Source organism: Schistocerca americana, chromosome 1 (assembly GCF_021461395.2).
Source record: "Schistocerca americana isolate TAMUIC-IGC-003095 chromosome 1, iqSchAmer2.1, whole genome shotgun sequence".
Lineage (NCBI taxonomy): Eukaryota > Metazoa > Arthropoda > Insecta > Orthoptera > Acrididae > Schistocerca > Schistocerca americana.
This window is the reverse complement of record NC_060119.1, coordinates 531,465,968-531,486,147: the sequence shown is the minus strand read 5'-3', so window position 1 is coordinate 531,486,147 and position 20,180 is coordinate 531,465,968. Positions and strand designations below refer to the sequence as shown.

Here is a 20,180-nt window from a genome sequence, read left to right as displayed (position 1 = left end):
CAATAGAACGAGAGTGTGTACAATCACTGGCTCGGATCTCGGCAAATTTCAGTGTTATTTGTGAACTTCAATTTACTTAATTGTGGGTCGGTGTTTCTAAAATATTGGGCACTTTGCATAAGAAAGTAACTAATAAACAACAAGGACACATAAGCATAAGCACTCTTTCTTATTTTTATGATTTTACCCCAAACCTGAAAATATAAAGCGATAAGAGAAGTTTACGCAACCACCCAGGCCACGTCGCAACACCGAGGAGTAAAGTACAACAACTCAAAGAAACATCATTCACTGTGGAAGGATGTTGAAAATCAGATGAACTGATAAAGACTAAAAAGGTTCTCCGCACAATCAGTGACCAGAGAAACTCGTGCAAAGTTTGACAAGAAGAAGCGACTGGACGGTACATGCGTTATGACGTCAAGGAAGAAGTTATGTGGTACTTGACGGCCCTGTAGAGGGTAAACGCTGTATGGGAATACGGAAATTGGAATGTGTGTGTATGCGATTTCAGTCTTTCTCGGCGTATTCCACTGATGAATTCTTCTCGGATTATCAGCCGAGTGGTGGCGTCGTAACCACTCGGCTGATAACCCGAGAAGAATTCATCAGAATGCTACTCTATCCTGTCCAAGCCTCTTCATCTGCGAATAACTACTGCAATCTACATCTTTCTGAATCTACATAGTGTACTCATCTCTTGGTTTCCCTCAATTAACAAACTGGTGGTACCCTGATGTCTCAGAATGTGTCCTATCAACCGATCCCTTCTTTTGGTAAAGTTGTGCTACAAACTTGTCTTCAGAATTCTGTTCAGTGCCTCCTTATTAGTTACATGATCTACCTGCCTAAAACTTAGCATTGCTTTGTAACATTACATTTCAAAACATTCTATGCCCTTTTTGTCTACACTGTTTGTCGTTCATGTTTCGCTTCCATACATGGCTAAACCTCAAAAAATACGTTCAAGAAAGACTTCCTATTCTCTATGTTAACAAATTTCTTATCTTGAGAAACACTTTTCTTGCTTTTGCCAGTCTACACTTTAAAAATCATCTTTGCTTCAGCCATCACCAGTTATTTTCCTGCCAAAAGAGTAAAACTCATCTACTGTTTCAAGTATCTCGCTTCCTACTCCAATCCCTCAGCATCTCTTGATTTAATTCGACTACATTCCATTATCCTTGTTTTGCTTTTATTGTTATTCATCTTACATCCTCCTTTCAAGTGTCTGCTGATTTCGTTCAAAAGCTCTTATAAGTCAACATCATCGCAAAAGTGAGGGTTTTTATTTCTTCTCCCTCAACTCTTATTCCTACCCCAAATATTCGTTTGGTTTCCTTTACCACTTGCTCAATGTACAGGTTGAATTGTATCGGGGATAGGCTATAACCCTCTCCCACTCCCTTCTCAACCACTGCTTCCCTTTCATACCCCTCGAACCTTGTAACTGCTGACTGGTTTCTACTAGTTGCAAACAGCCTTTCGCTCCTTATATTTTACCCCTGCTTCCTTCATAATTTTAGAGAGGAAAGCAGAATATATCGAGCAAAACATTGAGGACCGTGGGTGCTAGGGCTACTATGAGATGAGGGCACTGGCACAGGAAAGGAATCCGTGAAGCGCTGTTCGAGTCCAGTCATACGACCAACTGGAGCCCGGATTTTTAAGTAAGTGTAGACTGTGGACCAATGCCATGTTGCAGAGAGATCGCAATGAGGAAGGTGGAAGCGAACGGATCGGCAGGCGACAGTCAATTGAACTGGAGACGCCGGCCATCCGGAACAGCGGCTCGGACTCGCCAACGAGACTGCGTTTCTGCGCCGGCGCCAAGTTATTTTGCGCGAGCTGTACCACGAGTCACCTCGTCACGCAATATTTCACGTAAGCTCAAGCGGAAGTATATCACACGCTAAAGAAACCCTTTCCAAATTTTACTACACGTAATAGAGGGTAATCCAACTATTTAACGCATGGCGATACATCGATAACAAAAGCAGAGGATGTGAACGACATTCAAAATTTCCATCGTTGTCGCCCAAGCGCGGGAAATCTGGTGCTTGCATGTTGATGCATAAGTGAGATATCTCCTGTCATACGTGAAATGACTGATTCTGTGCATCAGCCATTTTATTTGTTAGAAGTTAACAAACGCCGTTTTGTCATGAACACAGAGAAGATTTTGTCAGCGATGAAATCAAAAATATCCAAATATCAACAATATTCACAGATGGCCTCAGCAGTTTGAAGATACAGCATGTTTGCACAAAGAAAAAATTACCGGTTGGCCACTTTTAACGGCACAAAACGTTGAAAGAGTAGCATCTACATCTACATCTACATCTACATTGATACTCCGCAAGCCACCCAACGGTGTGTGGCGGAGGGCACTTTACGTGCCACTGTCATTACCTCCCTTTCCTGTTCCAGTCGCGTATGGTTCGCGGGAAGAACGACTGTCTGAAAGCCTCCGTGCGCGCTCTAATCTCTCTAATTTTACATTCGTGATCTCCTCGGGAAGTATAAGTAGGGGGAAGCAATATATTCGATACCTCATCCAGAAACGCACCCTCTCGAAACCTGGCGAGCAAGCTACACCGCGATGCAGAGCGCCTCTCTTGCAGAGTCTGCCACTTGAGTTTATTAAACATCTCCGTAACGCTATCACGGTTACCAAATAACCCAGTGACGAAACGCGCCGCTCTTCTTTGGATCTTCTCTATCTCCTCCGTCAACCCGACCTGGTACGGATCCCACACTGATGAGCAATACTCAAGTATAGGTCGAACGAGTGTTTTGTAAGCCACCTCCTTTGTTGATGGACTACATTTTCTAAGCACTCTCCCAATGAATCTCAACCTGGTACCCGCCTTACCAACAATTAGTTTTATATGATCATTCCACTTCAAATCGTTCCGTACGCATACTCCCAGATATTTTACAGAAGTAACTGCTACCAGTGTTTGTTCCGCTATCATATAATCATACAATAAAGGATCCTTCTTTCTATGTATTCGCAATACATTACATTTGTCTATGTTAAGGGTCAGTTGCCACTCCCTGCACCAAGTGCCTATCCGCTGCAGATCTTCCTGTATTTCGCTACAATTTTCTAATGCAGCAACTTCTCTGTATACTACAGCATCATCCGCGAAAAGCCGCATGGAACTTCCGACACTATCTACTAGGTCATTTATATATATTGTGAAAAGCAATGGTCCCATAACACTCCCCTGTGGCACGCCAGAGGTTACTTTAACGTCTGTAGACGTCTCTCCATTGATAACAACATGCTGTGTTCTGTTTGCTAAAAACTCTTCAATCCAGCCACACAGCTGGTCTGATATTCCGTAGGCTCTTACTTTGTTTATCAGGCGACAGTGCGGAACTGTATCGAACGCCTTCCGGAAGTCAAGAAAAATAGCATCTACCTGGGAGCCTGTATCTAATGTTGTTCGTGTGACCAAGTTGAGTCATATACAGCACCATCTATAAAGTTTGTAAAAGTGTTTCTAACATCCTTTTAAAAACTCTCGAGTTCTTATAGATTTATTGGTATCTATTGTAATAGTCATACTAATTTTAAATTACCCCTTACAATCAACTACATAAGATACTCAGGTTTATTGGCGCACTTGATATACAAGCCACCTACCAAAGTGACGTGGGTATAAGAAAGCAGCCTTTAAGAGCTTTTTATTAACTTATTGTTGTTATACAGGGTGGTCAGAACAGATTCAAAAGCCGTGAGGCAGTTACACGATAGGCTGCGCTGAGAAGTAATCGTTAAGAAAAAAATATTCGAATACTTTGCTCCGTTCCGAGTTAATTATTATTTAAGTTAGCCAATCATGCCGTTGGGAGCGCAAATTCAAGCGGCCCGCCAGAGATGGTGTGCTTCGTTCGGTTTTCTAAAACCGGAAATGAGAGCGATACAAAAATTAGACTTCGGATGGTAGTAACGATCGAACCAGAGCCAAAGGCTGAACAGCCTCGTGCGCTGTCATCCTCGCTATGAGAACAACTGACACGGAGTGTGTCTGGCGAGCCGCTTGAATTTGCGCACCCAACGGTAGGATTGGGTAACTTCAATACTAATTAACTCGGACACGCAGCAACGTATCGAATTTTTTCTTAAGAATTACTTCCTATCACAGCCTACCCTGTAACACCCTTACAAGCTTTTCAGACTGCGTCTAACCACCCAGTATAGGGAGACTTGGAAAAGAAGGTAACTTTCGTGGCTCTTTATTAGGAATACTCTAGCAAAGGGAAACATTAATTGCCTTGTCTCAAGCTAGCGAAGATTATGGCAGGAGGCCGTTATTTTGTTACTGTTTGCAAAGTTCCTGTTTTCAACCCTGCTGGCGAAGATTTAACGCCAGAGAGATAGCTACGTAATTTATTAATATTTGCCTTAGTGTTTTACTGATTTTGGATTTATTCCCAGTCTTTTTTTCGTTATCAAGCAGTGTGCAAGAACAAGACTACAGGAACAAAGTAGAACTGTGATAACGATGCGGCACTCTCTAAGAAGAAAGCAAAGCACGACGACACACTAGTGAAAGATATGAAAAGAAGAAATTTTGCTGAACGAAATGAAGAGCTAGACGAGGAGCAAAGGAGGTCAAAATAAAAGTCAAATTACTTTAAAACGTGTAGCCTATTTAGTAGTGCGCCAGACTCCGAAACACACACACGAGAGGATTGTGATCCTTGGTCTGGTACAACAGCCAATGGTCCTTAGACGGTATCTCACCTCGTTTAGATAAATCCTGGAATGGTTCCCGGTCTTTGCTCAGGAAATATGATACATACAAACAGTTAACATTTAATAACACACAGAACAAAATTGCCACTACTCATAGAGAAATCGCGCACACTACTTCCTTCCCTTTGGTTACCTGACGACAGAAAGCCCATCAGGCCACAGAGTTAAAATTAAAATGTGCCAAATCATGAAAACAGTGGACGTCACACGAGGGATAAGTGCCAAAAAAACCAGAGGTGCAGGATGTTACAGCATCATTGAACTGGATACCTCAAATTCGAAACACCAAACAGACAGTTATGCAAAACTCACCGAGAATCCAACTACCTGCAATATTTGCAACAACACCCAACCCACGTACTCACATAAATGTAAGACACTCCTCCTATTCCAAATAGAAACTGAGTATAGAATCAGAAGAGAAGGAGGTATATTTGGGAAAGGCCGGGAGATATGGGAAGATTTCAGTTAGATGACATCATGGTCAGACAGATTTAGAAACCAGATAGAGATTCGAATCACAGTTTAGTAGTGATGAAGAGTAGGCTGAAGTTTAAGATATTAGTCAGAAAGAATCAATACGCAAAGAAGTGAAATACAGACGAATTAAGGAATTAAGAGTTATTCTTGAAGTTCTCCAAGGCTTCAGATACTGCAGTAAGGAATAGTTCAGTGAGCAGTTCAGCCGAAGACGAATGGACATCTCCAAAAGGGGCAATCACGGAAGTTGGAAAGAAAAACGTAGATACAAAGAAGATAACTGCGAAGAAACCATGAGTAATACAAGAAACACTTCAGCTGATCGACGAAAGAAGAAATGTAAACAATTTTCAGGGAAATTAAGGAATACAAAAATACAAGTCACAGGAATGGAATAAATTGGCAATGCAGGAAAACTAGGGCGAAATGGTTGCATGGAAAATGTGAAGAATTCGAAAAAGAGGTAACTGTCGGAAGGACTAACTCAGCATATAGAAAACGCAAAACATCCTTCGGTGACATTAACACCAAGGGTGCAATGAGAATTCCGCTATTAAATGCAGAGGAGAGTGCGTATAGGTGGAAAGATTACTCTGGAGACATCCATGAGGGCGAAGACATGCCTGATGCCTTGACAGAAGAAGAAACAGGAGTCGATGTGGAAGAGTTAGGGGATCCAGTATTAGAATCAGAATTTAAATGAGCTTTGGAACACTTAGATTGAATAAGACACAGGGGATATATAATATTCCATCAGAATTTCTAAAATCATTGAGGAAAGTGCCAACAAAAGGATTACTCCTGTTGGTGTATAGAATGTATAAGCCTGGCGATATACCATCTGGCTTTCGGAAAAGCATCATCCACACGATTCCGAAGACTGCAAGAAGCAACAAGTGAGAGATTTATTGCACAGTCATGATAACAGCTCATGCATCCCAGTTGCTGACAAGAATAATACGCAGAAGAATGTAAAAGAAAAATGCTGATGTGTTGTATGACTATCATTTTGGCTTTAGAAACGGAATCGGCGCCAGAGCGGCAACTCTGGCGTTGCAGTTGACAATGGAAGCAAGACTAAAGAAAAATCAAGACACGTTCATAGGATTTGTCGACCTGTAAAAAACGTTCGGCAATATCAAATGTTTCAAGTTGTTCGAAATTCTGAGAAAAATAGGGTGAGCTATATGGAGAGATGAGTAATACGACCGATGGACGGAGCCAGGAGGACTAGCCACAGAAAAAGAGCATTCCTGGCCAACAGAAGTCTACTAGAATCAACCATCGGCCTTAATTGGAAGACAAATTTCTGAGAATTTTTTTCTGGATCACAGCATTGTATGGTAGTGAAACATGTACTGCGGGAAAACTGGAATAGAAGAGAAGCATCTGAGATGTGCAGCGACAAAGAATGCAGAAAATTAACTGGACTTACAAGGTAAGGAATGAAGAGGTTCTTCGCAGACTCGGCGAGCAAAGCAATGTACGGTAAGCGCAGATAAGAAGAAGGGACAGGATGGTACTACTTCCATCCTACTAAAGGGAGCTGTAGAGGTTAAAAACTGTATGCAGAGGTTAGGATACATCCAGCGTATAATTGAGGTCGTGGGTTGTAATCGCTGTTCTGAGATGCAGAGGATGACACGGTAGGGGAATTTGGGGGGGGGGGGGGGGCATGAAAGCATTCAGAAGACTGATGAATAAAATAAAGGAAAGTAACCGCCTGTCAAAGAAAGAATAACCGAGACTGCCAACTTCTATGGTACAAAGTCGGATACTGTAGGACAGTACTCTTTAAACGATTTTTCCCTTCAAAGATGCCTGCATTTACTTTTCAGTCAGTCAGTTTGAGTTATCTGAAGATAGATTTCTGGAGTCTTGAATTAGGTGTTAGAGTCGAGCACGGAGTTGTATGATAGCACTGAGCAGTAATTAATATGACATGTGAGAGTAATTCAAACGATGAGTAAGGTGGGGAAACGTACCGCTGGTGAAGAGATTGTGGTAGGAAATTATACCGAGGTAACAAGGTGATTCAGAGTAAGTGAAATAATTACGAATAACATAAGCGCGTCATTAATAAGAAATGTTAGCTTATGTTATGTACACTAAATCTCTCGGGTTTAATTGTACTCTTTAAATCGATGAACAGTAAACTACTTTCTATAAACATCATTTGGTAATAATTCAAAATACTTGCCCATAGTGAAGGTTTTATCGAAATAATGGTGAAGAGTGTGAGTAATAACTTCACTGTTGGGCTTTAGACTACATGCTTGTCAAATCAATAGTCACTTTATTACTTGCTTGACTTGGTCTAAATTATATAACACAGAGATTCCACTACAGCTGACCATCTGAATTAATATTGCTCATGATTATTTAAACTGAGAAATAACCGCGTGGCTCCTGCCAACGGAGGTTCGAGTCCTCCCTCAGGCATGAGTGTTTGTGTTGTCCATACCGTAAGTTAGTTTAAGTTAGATTAAGTAGTGTGTAAGCTTAGGGACCGATGACCTAAGCAGTTTGGTCCCATAAGATATAACCACAAAATTTTTTTGTTAACTTTCGTGTTTTTACCTGTATGTGAACTCTACCACCAAAATAAATAAATAAAGAATGATTGAAATTACAATGAAATGAACACGCTTAGCTGCTTACAGGCGTTGACGTACGTCAACGGGGACGGATGAAAACGTGTGCCCCGACCGGGACTCGAACCCGGGATCTCCTGCTTACATGGCAGAGGATCTATCCATTTTTTTTTCTTTTGTTCGTTGCATCTGCTCGGGGCGGACGTCGTAAGACACCCATTTAAGTTCGTTGTTGATCGACTAACTCAGTGTTTTATTACAGGGGGCAGCTAGCCCTCTGACCGAACACGCTGAGCTACCGTGCCGGCATCCGCCTGAGCCACCGAGGACATAGAGGGCAGGGCGACTGCAGGGATTTATCTCTGCCACGCCTCCCGCGAAACCCACATTCTCAACGTATTGTCCCGCACTACATTCGCAGTGCCCCCCCCCCCCCCCCCCCCCCAATTATACTCATTACTCGCGGAGCGTTACCGATTCCCGTAAGAGTTCGAGCACTGTTTGTGCATTCGTACAGAAGAAGAAAATGGTCAAGTGGCCGGTGAGCCTTAACTATATATAAACTAAGATGGTATCTGTTCTTTCGGACATGTCCGAAAGAACAGATACCATCTTAGTATATATATATATATATATATACATATATATATATATATATATATATATATATATATATATATATATTGCCTGATTGCCTTAATTAAACCGGGGTCATATAGCAACCGGAAAACACAGGATGAGAGAGAAGGGACAGGACTGGGGGCTAACATTTTTCAGAACAGTCTAATAATCACAGAGAAGAAGGAGCATCGACGAAATAATGCTTTCCAGTAGGTAACAGTAGTGGAGATGCTGCAACATGTCAACATTCAGCATCTTTTCTTTCAGTGACAGTCCATATCTAGTTAGTAATTAACTAGCGTTTATACAATCCCGAAGCAGCCTCCGAAGGCAGGTAGTGACCACCGAGTGGGTATATATTGAATGGGGACTGACACTGCACCAATGTTACAAGAAAAAACATAACTCGTTGAGTTAAGCTCTTCCTCTGCTCTTGGATAAGAGAGCGACAGTAACTCACGGTGAATTACTGTCGCTCTCTTACCAATCAGACGCAGAACAACGTAATTCTACATCTACATCTACATCTACATCCATACTCCGCAAGCCACCTGACGGTGTGTGGTGGACGGTACCTTGACCACCTCTATCGGTTCTCCCTTCTATTCCAGTCTCGTATTGTTCGTGGAAAGAAGGACTGTCGGTATGCCTCTGTGTGGGCTCCAATCTCTCTGATTTTATCCTCATGGTCTCTTCGCGAGATATACGTAGGAGGGAGCAATATACTGCTTGACTCCTCGGTGAAGGTATGTTCTCGAAACTTCAACAAAAGCCCGTACCGAGCTACTGAGCGTCTCTCCCGCAGAGTCTTCCACTGGAGTTTATCTATCATCTCCGTAACGCTTTCGCGATTACTAAATGATCCTGTAACGAAGCGCGCTGTTCTCCTTTGGATCTTCTCTATCTCTTCTATCAACCCCATCTGGTACGGATCCCACACTGCTGAGCAGTATTCAAGGAGTGGGCGAACAAGCGTATTGTAACCTAGCTCCTTTGTTTTCGGATTGCATTTCCTTAGGATTCTTCCAATGAATCTCAGTCTGGCATCAGCTTTACCGACGATCAACTTCATATGATCATTCCATTTTAAATCACTCCTAATGCATACTCCCAGATAATTTATGGAATTAACTGCTTCCAGTTGCTGACCTGCTATATTGTAGCTAAATGATAAGGGATCATTCGTTCTATGTATTCGCAGGACATTACACTTTTCTACATTGAGATTCAATTGCCGTTCCCTGCACCATGCGTCAATTCGCTGCAGATCCTCTTGCATCTCAGTACAATTTTCCAGTGTTACAACCTCTCGATATAGCACAGCATCATCCGCAAAAAGCCTCAGTGAACTTCCGATGTCATCCACAAGGTCATTTCTGTATATTGTGAATAGCAACGGTCCTACGATACTCACCTGCGGCACACCTGAAATCACTCTTACTTAGGAGGACTTCCCTCCATTGAGAATGACATGCTGCGTTCTGTTATGTAGGAACTCTTCAATCCAATCACACAATTGGTCTGATAGTCCATATGCTCTTACTTTGTTCATTAAACGACTGTGGGGAACTGTATCGAACGCCTTGCGGAAGTCAAGAAACACGGCATCTACCTGTGAACCCGTGTCTATGGCCCTCTGAGTCTCGTGGACGAATAAGGCGAGCTGGGTTTCACCCGACCGTCTTTTTCGAAACCCATGCTGATTCCTACAGAGTAGATTTATAGTCTCCAGAAAAGTCATTATACTCGAACATAATACGTGTTCCAAAATTCTACAACTGATCGACGTTAGAGTTATAGGTCTATAGTTCTGCACATCTGTCCGACGTTCCTTCTTGAAAACGGTGATGACCTGTGCCCTTTTCCAATCCTTTGGAACGCTACGCTCTTCTAGAGACCTACGGTACACCGCTGCAAGAAGCGGGGCAAGTTCCTTCGCGTACTCTGTGTAAAATCGAACTGGTATCCCATCAGGTCCAGCGGCCTTTCCTCTTTTGAGCGATTTTAATTGTTTCTCTATCCCTCTGTCGTCTATTTCGATATCTACCATTTTGTCATCTGTGCGACAATGTGCGACATGTTGGTTCTTGTAACATTTGAGCAGTATCTGTCCCTATTCAGTACGATATATACTAGGTAGTCACTACAAACCTCCGAATGATTTTACGAGACTGTACAAACACTGCGCTGAAGTTAGTGTCAGAATCTGACAAGGAACTCGAAGTATTCTCAGAGTGCACAGCTCACCTCCCCCAGCCTTCAGAGATGTGACGTAGTCCTTAGCGAGCACGACGTTTTCAGGGGTCGCGGCGACCACAGCGGCGGTGTCGTTGCCTGCGCCGGACACGTGCTGGTCAGACGAGGAGGAGGGGACCGCCACGTCGGCATCTGGCCGCCACACCTGTTGGCAAAGCGAATGTATTCCCTTGTGTAAACCCGACTCACACATTTTCAGACCATTGCCGTGAACATACAGAACAAAGGTGTCGAACAGGAGAGATGAAGCTACCAAAAATCACAAATTAATTGACTGTATTCTTTGTGCAACTGTGAGCAAGATGTATAATTTTACACTTCCTAAAAAAAAAGTGAAGTATCCAGAAGACATGGTCGGATATCAATATTGCTTCGTACAAACCATTTGCAAATAAATAACTGATTAGAATTGCAATTGACTGTGAGAGGCAGAACAGCCGCCGAGTGCAATATTTTTGTTCGTGATTAGTGGTGTTACCGAGCCTGAGAGACCATATAAGAGGCGTGAACAGTGTCAGATATTGACTAATAACTGTGAAGGACATGCAGATGCCGCCTGCTCGTGAAAGACAACGTTATGGCACCATGACAGACTTTGAAAAGGACCTCTTGTAGCTCTCCGATTCGTCAACTGGTAGAATGGCAAATTATCAAGATTTGTGTAGCGGTCTGATGTGACAGTAAATCGATGATCGACTACGTGGGAATGCGAGGACAGCGTACTCGTGGTCAAGATTCCGGTCGCCCATGTCAGGCCATTGGAGGGAGGATGGCCGTACTGTGCACCAAACATGTTGTAAGCCCTTCCAGCTGCGCCTGCCACCCGTGAACAAGTAATTGCCTGCCTGCAAAATTCTGTCATCCTGCACCATTGGTTGGAGAACAGCAACAGCCAGAACTGGCAATTAGCATCGTAGGATGATCAGCAGAAGAATCACACAAAGGCCACGAGGAGGAAATTTCTGAGAATACACGTTTGGAGCGCAGTACTATGCATGGTAGTGAAACATGGACTGTGGGAAATGTGCTGGCGCAAGCTGTCACCAGCACACCAATTTTGCCAGCTTCATAATAAGTGCCCTAATGTGTGACTCTGTAGTTTCCATACTGTCATTATACTAAAAACAGTGCAATAAAGCTTAACCGCAAATACTATGAAGATGCAGTTACGAACGATTCCCCATTTTATGCGGTAATTACACTTAGTGCCTGGGTACTGTGCACTTGAGCAAGGAAGCTTAAGTTATACATATGTGCGTGAAAATAATCGCGATTAAATTTTCTGCCTGTTTATGTGAGGAAATAAGAATATTGAAATATATTTAGAAAGTTACATACTATATGTAGTGACAGTCATTCCCACACTTCAAAAATTTTTAGAATGTTCATTTTTTGGGTAAGCAGTCATTACAAATATAGTCTTCGAGTAACTTCTCCAGTATGGGCAGCCTGATTGCAATCAGAGAATCCAATACAGCTGTACTACAACTTTTTGACTTTACCTACTTCTCCACAGATGCAGCACGCAGCAATAGGTTCTTTACAACGCGTAGCGCGACTTCAATGCATCATTAAACAGTTTATCGTTATTATCTTCAATGACTCTGGTGTTTTCTTCTTACTTATGTTTTTCCTTTTCTTCTTTTCAGGCTGATGGTTAGGCAGCCATGTATAGTTTCCCCACTGTTCTTCTTCAAGTCTGTTGTTTCTTGTCATTCATTACTTTTTTCTTCGTTATCAGATTCTTTTCCACGGTGGCGCGCACCTATTCTCATTCAGCGCACCATTACTACAGTTTGCCATTAGATACAAACGCGATTAGAATCTGTATGCTTTGCTGTTATATTTAGAGAGCAAATCCAAGCAATGATACAATGAATTTCAAGCTCTGAGAATATACTCAGGTAAAAGTAAATCAGTAATAATTGTAAGCCTACTTTCTTCTTTTCTGTCTGCCGAAAATAAGAGGAAAGTGGCATTTTTCATTTGTCTCACGCATTCCACTATTCAGATGGCGCCTGTATTCTTGTTTCTGTTTGTTACCTTCAGGAATCAGAAGAGGGCAGCAGTATTCAGAAGTTATTTTTATCGCAAACTGCCAGTACTGGATGTGTGTGATTGTCAACCGCTCACAATCGCCCAACTCTGCCTTACTAAAAAATAAAATAAAGTGAAATAAAATAAAAAGCACGTAGACGGAACAGCTAGTAACATCTCATGGAGCATACAGTTAATGTGCCACTGCATTGAATAATACTGAGAAAATAAGTGTCAAAGCTTGCACTCTGTAAAATACCTTATGTAGAATGTTTGTTGAAGTAATGTTTTAAGTATTGATATGAACGTAAACTATGATTATTCCGTACTTAAAACACAAGGCGTCCGTTTTCAGCGGTGCTGTCTAACGATTATGGCATAAAATTGTACAAAAGAATTTTGAAGTTTGATAACAAAATCGTTATCCTAATTGGAAGATTTGCAGTTACGAGCACATTGACGGTCTTCGCATAGTGGTCGGCCTGTTGTTATCAACTAGCCGCTATGTTACATTAAAAAGTTAACCGCCTAAAAAGGGAAAGCAGTCTTCACTAATCGGAAAGCTCATAAACCACAGTATCGTAAAATCTTCACAGGAGATCAGAATGAAAACAAGGAAATACTTGCAATTGTCCTTCAGTGTCTAATTTAAGTACGAACTCGAGGTTTTTACTTATTCCATCGTAATGACAATGGCGATAGATGAAGGGATTGAAAGCTCGAGTTTTCTCAAGTTTTACGCATGAAAAACTGAATATTTCATGTAATAAATTCATTGCGAGAAACCATTGTAAGATGTAAACTATTTGGTTCTTCGAAGTCAGTCAATCACTCGGAAAATTAGCGTCGACCAGATACGTCAGTCTCACATTTTTAAGTCTTTGTATATAGTTTTCCATTGCTTCCTCCGATCTGTTACGGCATCTCAAGTGTGTATGTTTGTCGTGTGGATGAGTGCGTGTACAGTTTGCTGTTGGGTTTGTGTCGCTATGGAGCAGTGAGACCTGGTGCCCGCACACAGCCTACTCCCCTCGAATAGCACCAAGGCGACAGCAGCGCCTAATGCCACCGTCCGACTGATGGATCAGCATCTACAGTGTCACTTGTCGTCACTCCATGAGGCACTGCTGAAAGTTTAGAATTTAATCTACTGACACAAAAGCTGGTGATCACTTTAAAAACAAATCCTCCTCCCCTTGTCTTAGAAGTACTGGTCGTAAAAATTTCTACCATTACCAGTACTCGAACTGGACACCTCTAAACTATGTGTTGGATACCTCTGCTACGACGACAGGTTTTAGTTAGACACGAATGAAAATTTATATCCTACTGAAGTCAGTGATTTATCAAAACTGAGGAAAAATGAGTACCATATTACAATTAATTTTTGCTTGTTTGGTTAACAGTATCGCACTAAAACAGCACAAAGTAAGAATATAAATTTACTTTGTCATAATAAAAGAGCTACAGATTGGTGTTGGAAGAAAAATCTGTCTATCTTAATTTTAATTCAAAAAGGTCTCGAACATAAATCAACAACAAATGGACTATGGTTCAAATGGCTCTGAGCACTATGGGACTTAACATCTATGGTCATCAGTCCCCTAGAACTTAGAACTACTTAAACCTAACTAACCTAAGGACATCACACAACACCCAGCCATCACGAGGCAGAGAAAATCCCTGACCCCGCCGGGAATCGAACCCGGAAACCCGGGCGTGGGAAGCGAGAACGCTACCGCACAACCACGAGATGCGGGCAAATGGACTATGAATTGGACAGAAAACGTGTACACGTGGAACTGCCAGACATTTCCTTTCCTAACTTATGAAAATTTTTAAATTTAGTTACAAAACATGGAAAATCTGTAAATAAATTCCTAACAAAAAAGTTTCTCCAAAAAGTAGCAATAGACAATGTGGTAGGATTCTGATATTATATGAATAGCATAGAAGATAGAATGCTTTCTTTTGAGGTAATAGTTTAAATTATAGAGTTTCTTTTTGAATAAATGCCTACGTTAAACATCATTATGTTATTAATCATCAAATTTATAAATTTTTATGTACAATTTTAAGTAATAATCGTAAGACAACTTCAGTGAAGACGGAGGCCCTAGATTTAAGTAAATAACAGGTTACGTTTATGTTAGCATTGAATATGATACTCAAACATTCTATGTAAGTTATTTTACAGAGTCTAAGCCTTGATTCCTCTTTTGTCAGCACAGCTTAACGCAGTGCCATATTAACACCGTGTTTCAGCAGTTGCCACTAGCTGTCCTATTGCAGCCATGTTTAAAATCTCGTCCTGTCAAAGGTTTTTCAGAGATACGTTTCGTTACGTTTCTTTTCTATTTTTGATAAAGCAGAATTATTCAGTTTATGGAACACATTCAGCGTACTTTACACATAATTATATTATTAACATCGTAAAAACTTTTGTCACTGCCTATATGCATAAGGCACCATCCTTGTGAGAAAATAAATTAGTATTAAGGGACAAACACATAATTCCCGCGATATATGAGGTCTCCGATGCTTTTGGCCACACGTAAACGTATGTTCATCCTTACCTGCGATTCAGAGGAGAACGTGATGAGCGTGAAGTTGTCTCGCGGGCGCAGCTCGTCCAGGATGGAGACCATGGCCTGCCTCAGCTGCTCTATCTTGCGGCCGCCCATCGAGCCACTCACGTCCAGCACGAACACGACGTACTTGGGCAGCGGCGGGAGGTCCGCCGGCGAGTAGAAGTGCACGAAGTAGCCGTCATCAGTCACCTGCTCAGAGGAAATATTACAACTGCGGCACAACGACGTGCCAGTATTAAGTAATAGCCTGGAAAAGCAACGTTATCCAAACGAAAAAGATCTGGTGGCCACAGCGAAAGGAGAGCGAAGATAAAAGTAACCAACTGAGTGCCGTTAGGAATGAAGCAATCTACAACAGAGTAGGCAGTGTCATGCTACAGGGGAAAGGTCCTCCGACGTTGTAAAAGAGAAACGTACATATCTGACTGGTGTCTGTTCTGTAGGACATGTCCGCACAACAGATGCCACTCAGATATCTACGTTTATGAAAGAAGAGGGGCACGCCTCCTCAACGTTTGTTTCAGTGCGGATGCACAAATATCATCCCAACTCCCATGGAAATCAAGATTTGAAGAGGGATGCTGCATTGCAGCGTGCAATATGTTCGAAATTTTACTCGGTCAGGGGCCACGTCCACGTGTTCGAAGCGATTGCTGTTCAAGAATCAGTACGAGATCCTCACTCTCCCGCGGTGCAGGGGCGGTTTAGGCTTGTATCATGTCCCTGACAAAGCGATAGCCCTTTTTGTCAGCTCTCAAGGTGCTGTGGCGCCGTTGTCCCACGTTCCTCGTCAACCTGTTGCTGGAAGTCCTAGCACCACGCTCTCTCTCGGCCCGTATCTAGCTTTCAGACATCCTATCGCCCTTCTTTTCCTTCCGCCATTTTTTCCTCGAACTGTTCTATGTCCGTACTGCGACACTGCCAACGCGCCTCATGTCTATGCGAACTACAACTTTCTTCACCAACAGAGGACACCGAATGTGGTTGATGGAAAGCATCCCCCCGCCGGCCAGAGTGGCCGTGCGGTTCTAGGCGCTACAGTTTGGAACCGCGTGACCGCTACGGTCGCAGGTTAGAATCCTGCCTCGGGCATGGATGTGTGTGATGTCCTTAGCTTAGTTAGGTTTAAGTAGTTCTAAGTTCTAGGGGACTGATGACCACAGTAGTTAAGTCCCATAGTGCTCAGAGCCATTTGAACCATTTTGAATCTTTGAAATGGATTTGAGGACACGCAGTTCACTACTTGTTTGCTATCGGCAAGAAAGAGACCTTCATTTTCGGCATATCGAAGCGGAGTCTCTCAATAAGGTGGTTTCCCTTTTGACCAAAACTTGCCACCCAGTTTGTAGCTTTCGTGCTTGTGGTCGTCTTGGCGATATCTGTGTCCATCATACCCCACCATTCTTTGAATATGATCCAGTTATCTTTCATAGGAATATCTTCCTTTAAACTGATCAGGAACTGCAGGGCAATCTGAAACGAAGGGGCGTTCATTTTATTTGAGGTGCGCAGAAAAGTCATACAGACAATGGCACCAATACCGGCATATTTATTCTGTCTGAGAAAGATACCCTTCCAGGAAGATCAAGGTTATATCTTATCAGTGTGACGTGAAGCCATACATCCCACCACCCATGAGGTGCTTTTGGTGCTTGCGTTTTGAGCACATGTCTTCCTGATGCGCGGTGGGCCCTCTGTGTGGTGACTGGGGACACCCAACCCACAAGGGGATTTACTTGTGAACCAACTTGAACTTATTTGATATAATCGTCATACATCTCCGGATATGGACCGAGTTTTAGGACTTTCATCTCAAGTTACTGTGTGAAATTCTCCCATAGTGCTTCTTGAAGTAGACAATCTCTCGTTTCACACCTGCTTCATGGGAAGAAACAATAGGTCGATGTTGCATCTGCTTCACTGACTTGCAAACATTCTTACTTACTTGCTGTGCAAGATGTTTACTGACAAAAGTGCTATCTGAGTTATATCCACGAAGCCATCTGGCACTGCTGAAGGATGGTGACATCTTCAGGTCACTGATTAACACCAGCCCCATTTGTTAATCCAGTCTTCCACTTCTTCTCCAGTTTTATATGTTTCCCTTTAGCCCCGTGATGTACTGTGGCAGTTAAAATCACCAACTGACTGTGAGTGTAAGTTAGGCAGTTCAAGTGGCTCCATGAAGCCGAAGTTAGGTGGTTTACCTACAGAGGTCACCGTGCATGGCTGGATCTCAACCGCCAGGAGCTCTATGTCGTAAAGTGATGTTGGGCCTACTGAAATGATGTTTGGACCAGGTTTTACTGTACACTGCTCTACCATTCTTTGTATTTCATCTTTCACTGATGAGATTCATTCCACTAATTTTGTATGAGTTTAAACGTTCTTAAAATAATCATAATCAATTCGAACCCCACAGCTGATTGACGTCAACGTGTATGACTTACGAGAAACACAACAACTACATTGATACACATTCATTGTGCTACGGCGGGTCTCGTTCGTTAGATCATTATCATGCCGCGTTCTCACCGTGTCTTGATTTAAGACGTCTAGGTGTCTCGTGTAACAGTAGAGGAAAAATCTGGAGATGACTGTCATATAAACATTCTGCCGACCGCTTGGCGGAAGTAGGGCGAGCAGTAAGTGCACGAGACACGGCACCCCATGTCTCTACCAGGCTTTCGACAGAATGTTTATACACTGACGACATAAACGAAAGATTTAGGCGTGTTTCTACATCTGAAACATGATGTCTATTCCATTTTCGTGTTAGTAGCATAAGAATTGCTTTAGTATGTGACTATAAGGCTACAAATCATGTTTGCTTTAAGCATACGCTGTGATGGCCGTAGGCGTTTGTTACCTTTGAGAGTGGATGTAGCGAGATGGCGTTACTCAAGAACGTCTTTAAGGCGGAAAAGGTACTGTTATCAACACCTCACTGAGTTTGAATACGGTCGGGTAGTAAAGCTACCAGAAGATGAATGTTCCTTTTGCAATATTGCAGAAAGACTTGCCAAAAATGAAGCCACTGCGACTGTCATGAGAATGTACATTCGCAAAGAGACCGGACTCCAAATGTCGACAAGGCACTACCAGGAACGAAGACAATCAAGTAGGGCGTATGGGTCTGGCGCATCGTACTGCATCTGCAGCAGCAATCTGAGGAGCATTTGGCACCACGCTGACACCACGAACTATTCGATTACTTCAAGGACAGCTCTGAACCACATGCCAGATAGATTGTATTCCCCAGACCCCAGACCACTGCCATTTGTGACATCCATAGCGTCAAGCGAGAGCTAGTTATAGGGCAGGGCGGACGTCTGTCGTGTATTCTTATGAAAGCTGGTTCTGCCTCGGTGGCTGTGATGGCCGTGTGTAGGTTAGGAGGAGGCCAGTGAAGGGCCTGCAAGCAACCTGTCTTCGTGCTAGACTCACTGGACCTGCACCTGGGGTTATCGTCTGGGGTGAGATTTCGTAGGACAGCAGGAGCACTCTCGTGGTTATCCCACGCACCCTGACAGCAAATTTGTGCGTCAGGCTGCAGGTTCGATGTTATGTGCTGCCATTCATGAATGCCACTTCAGGGGGTGTATCCCAGTAAGATAACGGTCGCCCACGTGTCGCTGTTGCAACCCAGCAAGCTCTAAGAGCGTTGACACGTTTTCTTGGCCTGCTGGCTCACTAGATCTGCCTCCAATCGAGCACATGGTGCATCATCGAACGACAGCTCCAGCGTCGTCCACAAACAGCACTAACCTTTCCTGTATTGACCTACCAAATGCAGCAGGCACAGAACTTCATGCCACAAAATGACATGCGGATCTGTACAACACAATACATGCACATTTGCGTGCTTGCATTCATCATTCTGGCAGTTACACAGGTTATTAATGTACCAGCATTTCACATTAGCAGTGACTTATCTCGTGCATACATTAACCTGTGATCTTTCAGTGTCAAACATTTAAATACGTTACTTAGACAAAAGTATTCCCGAAATTTCATCACTCTGGATTAATTATTTTTTTGCTGTTGCGATTTTTTCCGTCAGTGCATGATCGTCATATGCAGTTTCTTCCTCTAATGTTACACAAGACAACTCGGCATCATGATGATGTTCTAACGGACAAAACTGGTCGTAACACAAAAAATATGTATCATTGCGGCTGTGGTGGTTCGCATTAACTGTTAATATTGGTATCTAAGTTAAGGACGATGAGCTGCCAGAAATTGTTGATGAACGACGAGAGGGGTGACTCACGAGTATCTGGTTGGGGCTGGCTGCGTGGTCGACGTCGTAGCGCACCAGCAGCTGTCCCTGCACGCCCTCCGCCCTCAGCGACGCCTGCTCCTCCCTGCTGGGAGACCACCGCACCTCGGCTGTCGTCAGCGAAGGCCTCTCCATGTGCGCCAGAGGGTTAGCTGCGTGAAGAATCGTATGTACTAAGCGTTACGGCATACTATTAAATGGTTCTTTATTCACTACTTCAATCCTCATTACTGTAAGAAACTGCAAGTAGGCACCATACAGTTATCCACGACATGATTTACAGTAAGGTAGATGATTAAGATAAATACAATGTGTGTATTTAGATGATAGCGCTATGTTGAAATAGCGGTCGAAGAATCCAAGTAATGAATGCTACTGATCGATGAGATGAGTGAATGCATGAATGGGAGGATTTGCTACATACACTGACGGAAAAAAAGATCGCAGCACCAAGAAGCAGTTGCTTGACATAAACGAAAGTTAGTGGGCGAGTTTCTGCATCTGAAAGATTATGTCTGTACAAATTTTGAGGCGGTCACCTAAGACTG

The 20,180-nt window shown here is 42.9% G+C and overlaps 1 protein-coding gene across 3 annotated transcripts in view; it reads right to left on the bottom strand.

Annotated features, from left to right (window-relative positions):
- The window catches only part of LOC124605452 (inter-alpha-trypsin inhibitor heavy chain H4-like), a 120,254-nt gene that overhangs the window by 66,431 nt on the left and 33,643 nt on the right, over window positions 1-20,180 (bottom strand). For all 3 annotated transcript variants that reach the window (XM_047137138.1, XM_047137155.1, XM_047137147.1), the window contains exons 6-8: window positions 19,624-19,784; window positions 15,336-15,539; window positions 10,714-10,867 (exon numbers count right to left, since the gene is read on the bottom strand). In XM_047137138.1, coding sequence (XP_046993094.1) covers window positions 10,714-10,867; window positions 15,336-15,539; window positions 19,624-19,784 — 519 coding nt within the window. The remainder of the gene's footprint in view (window positions 1-10,713; window positions 10,868-15,335; window positions 15,540-19,623; window positions 19,785-20,180) is intronic.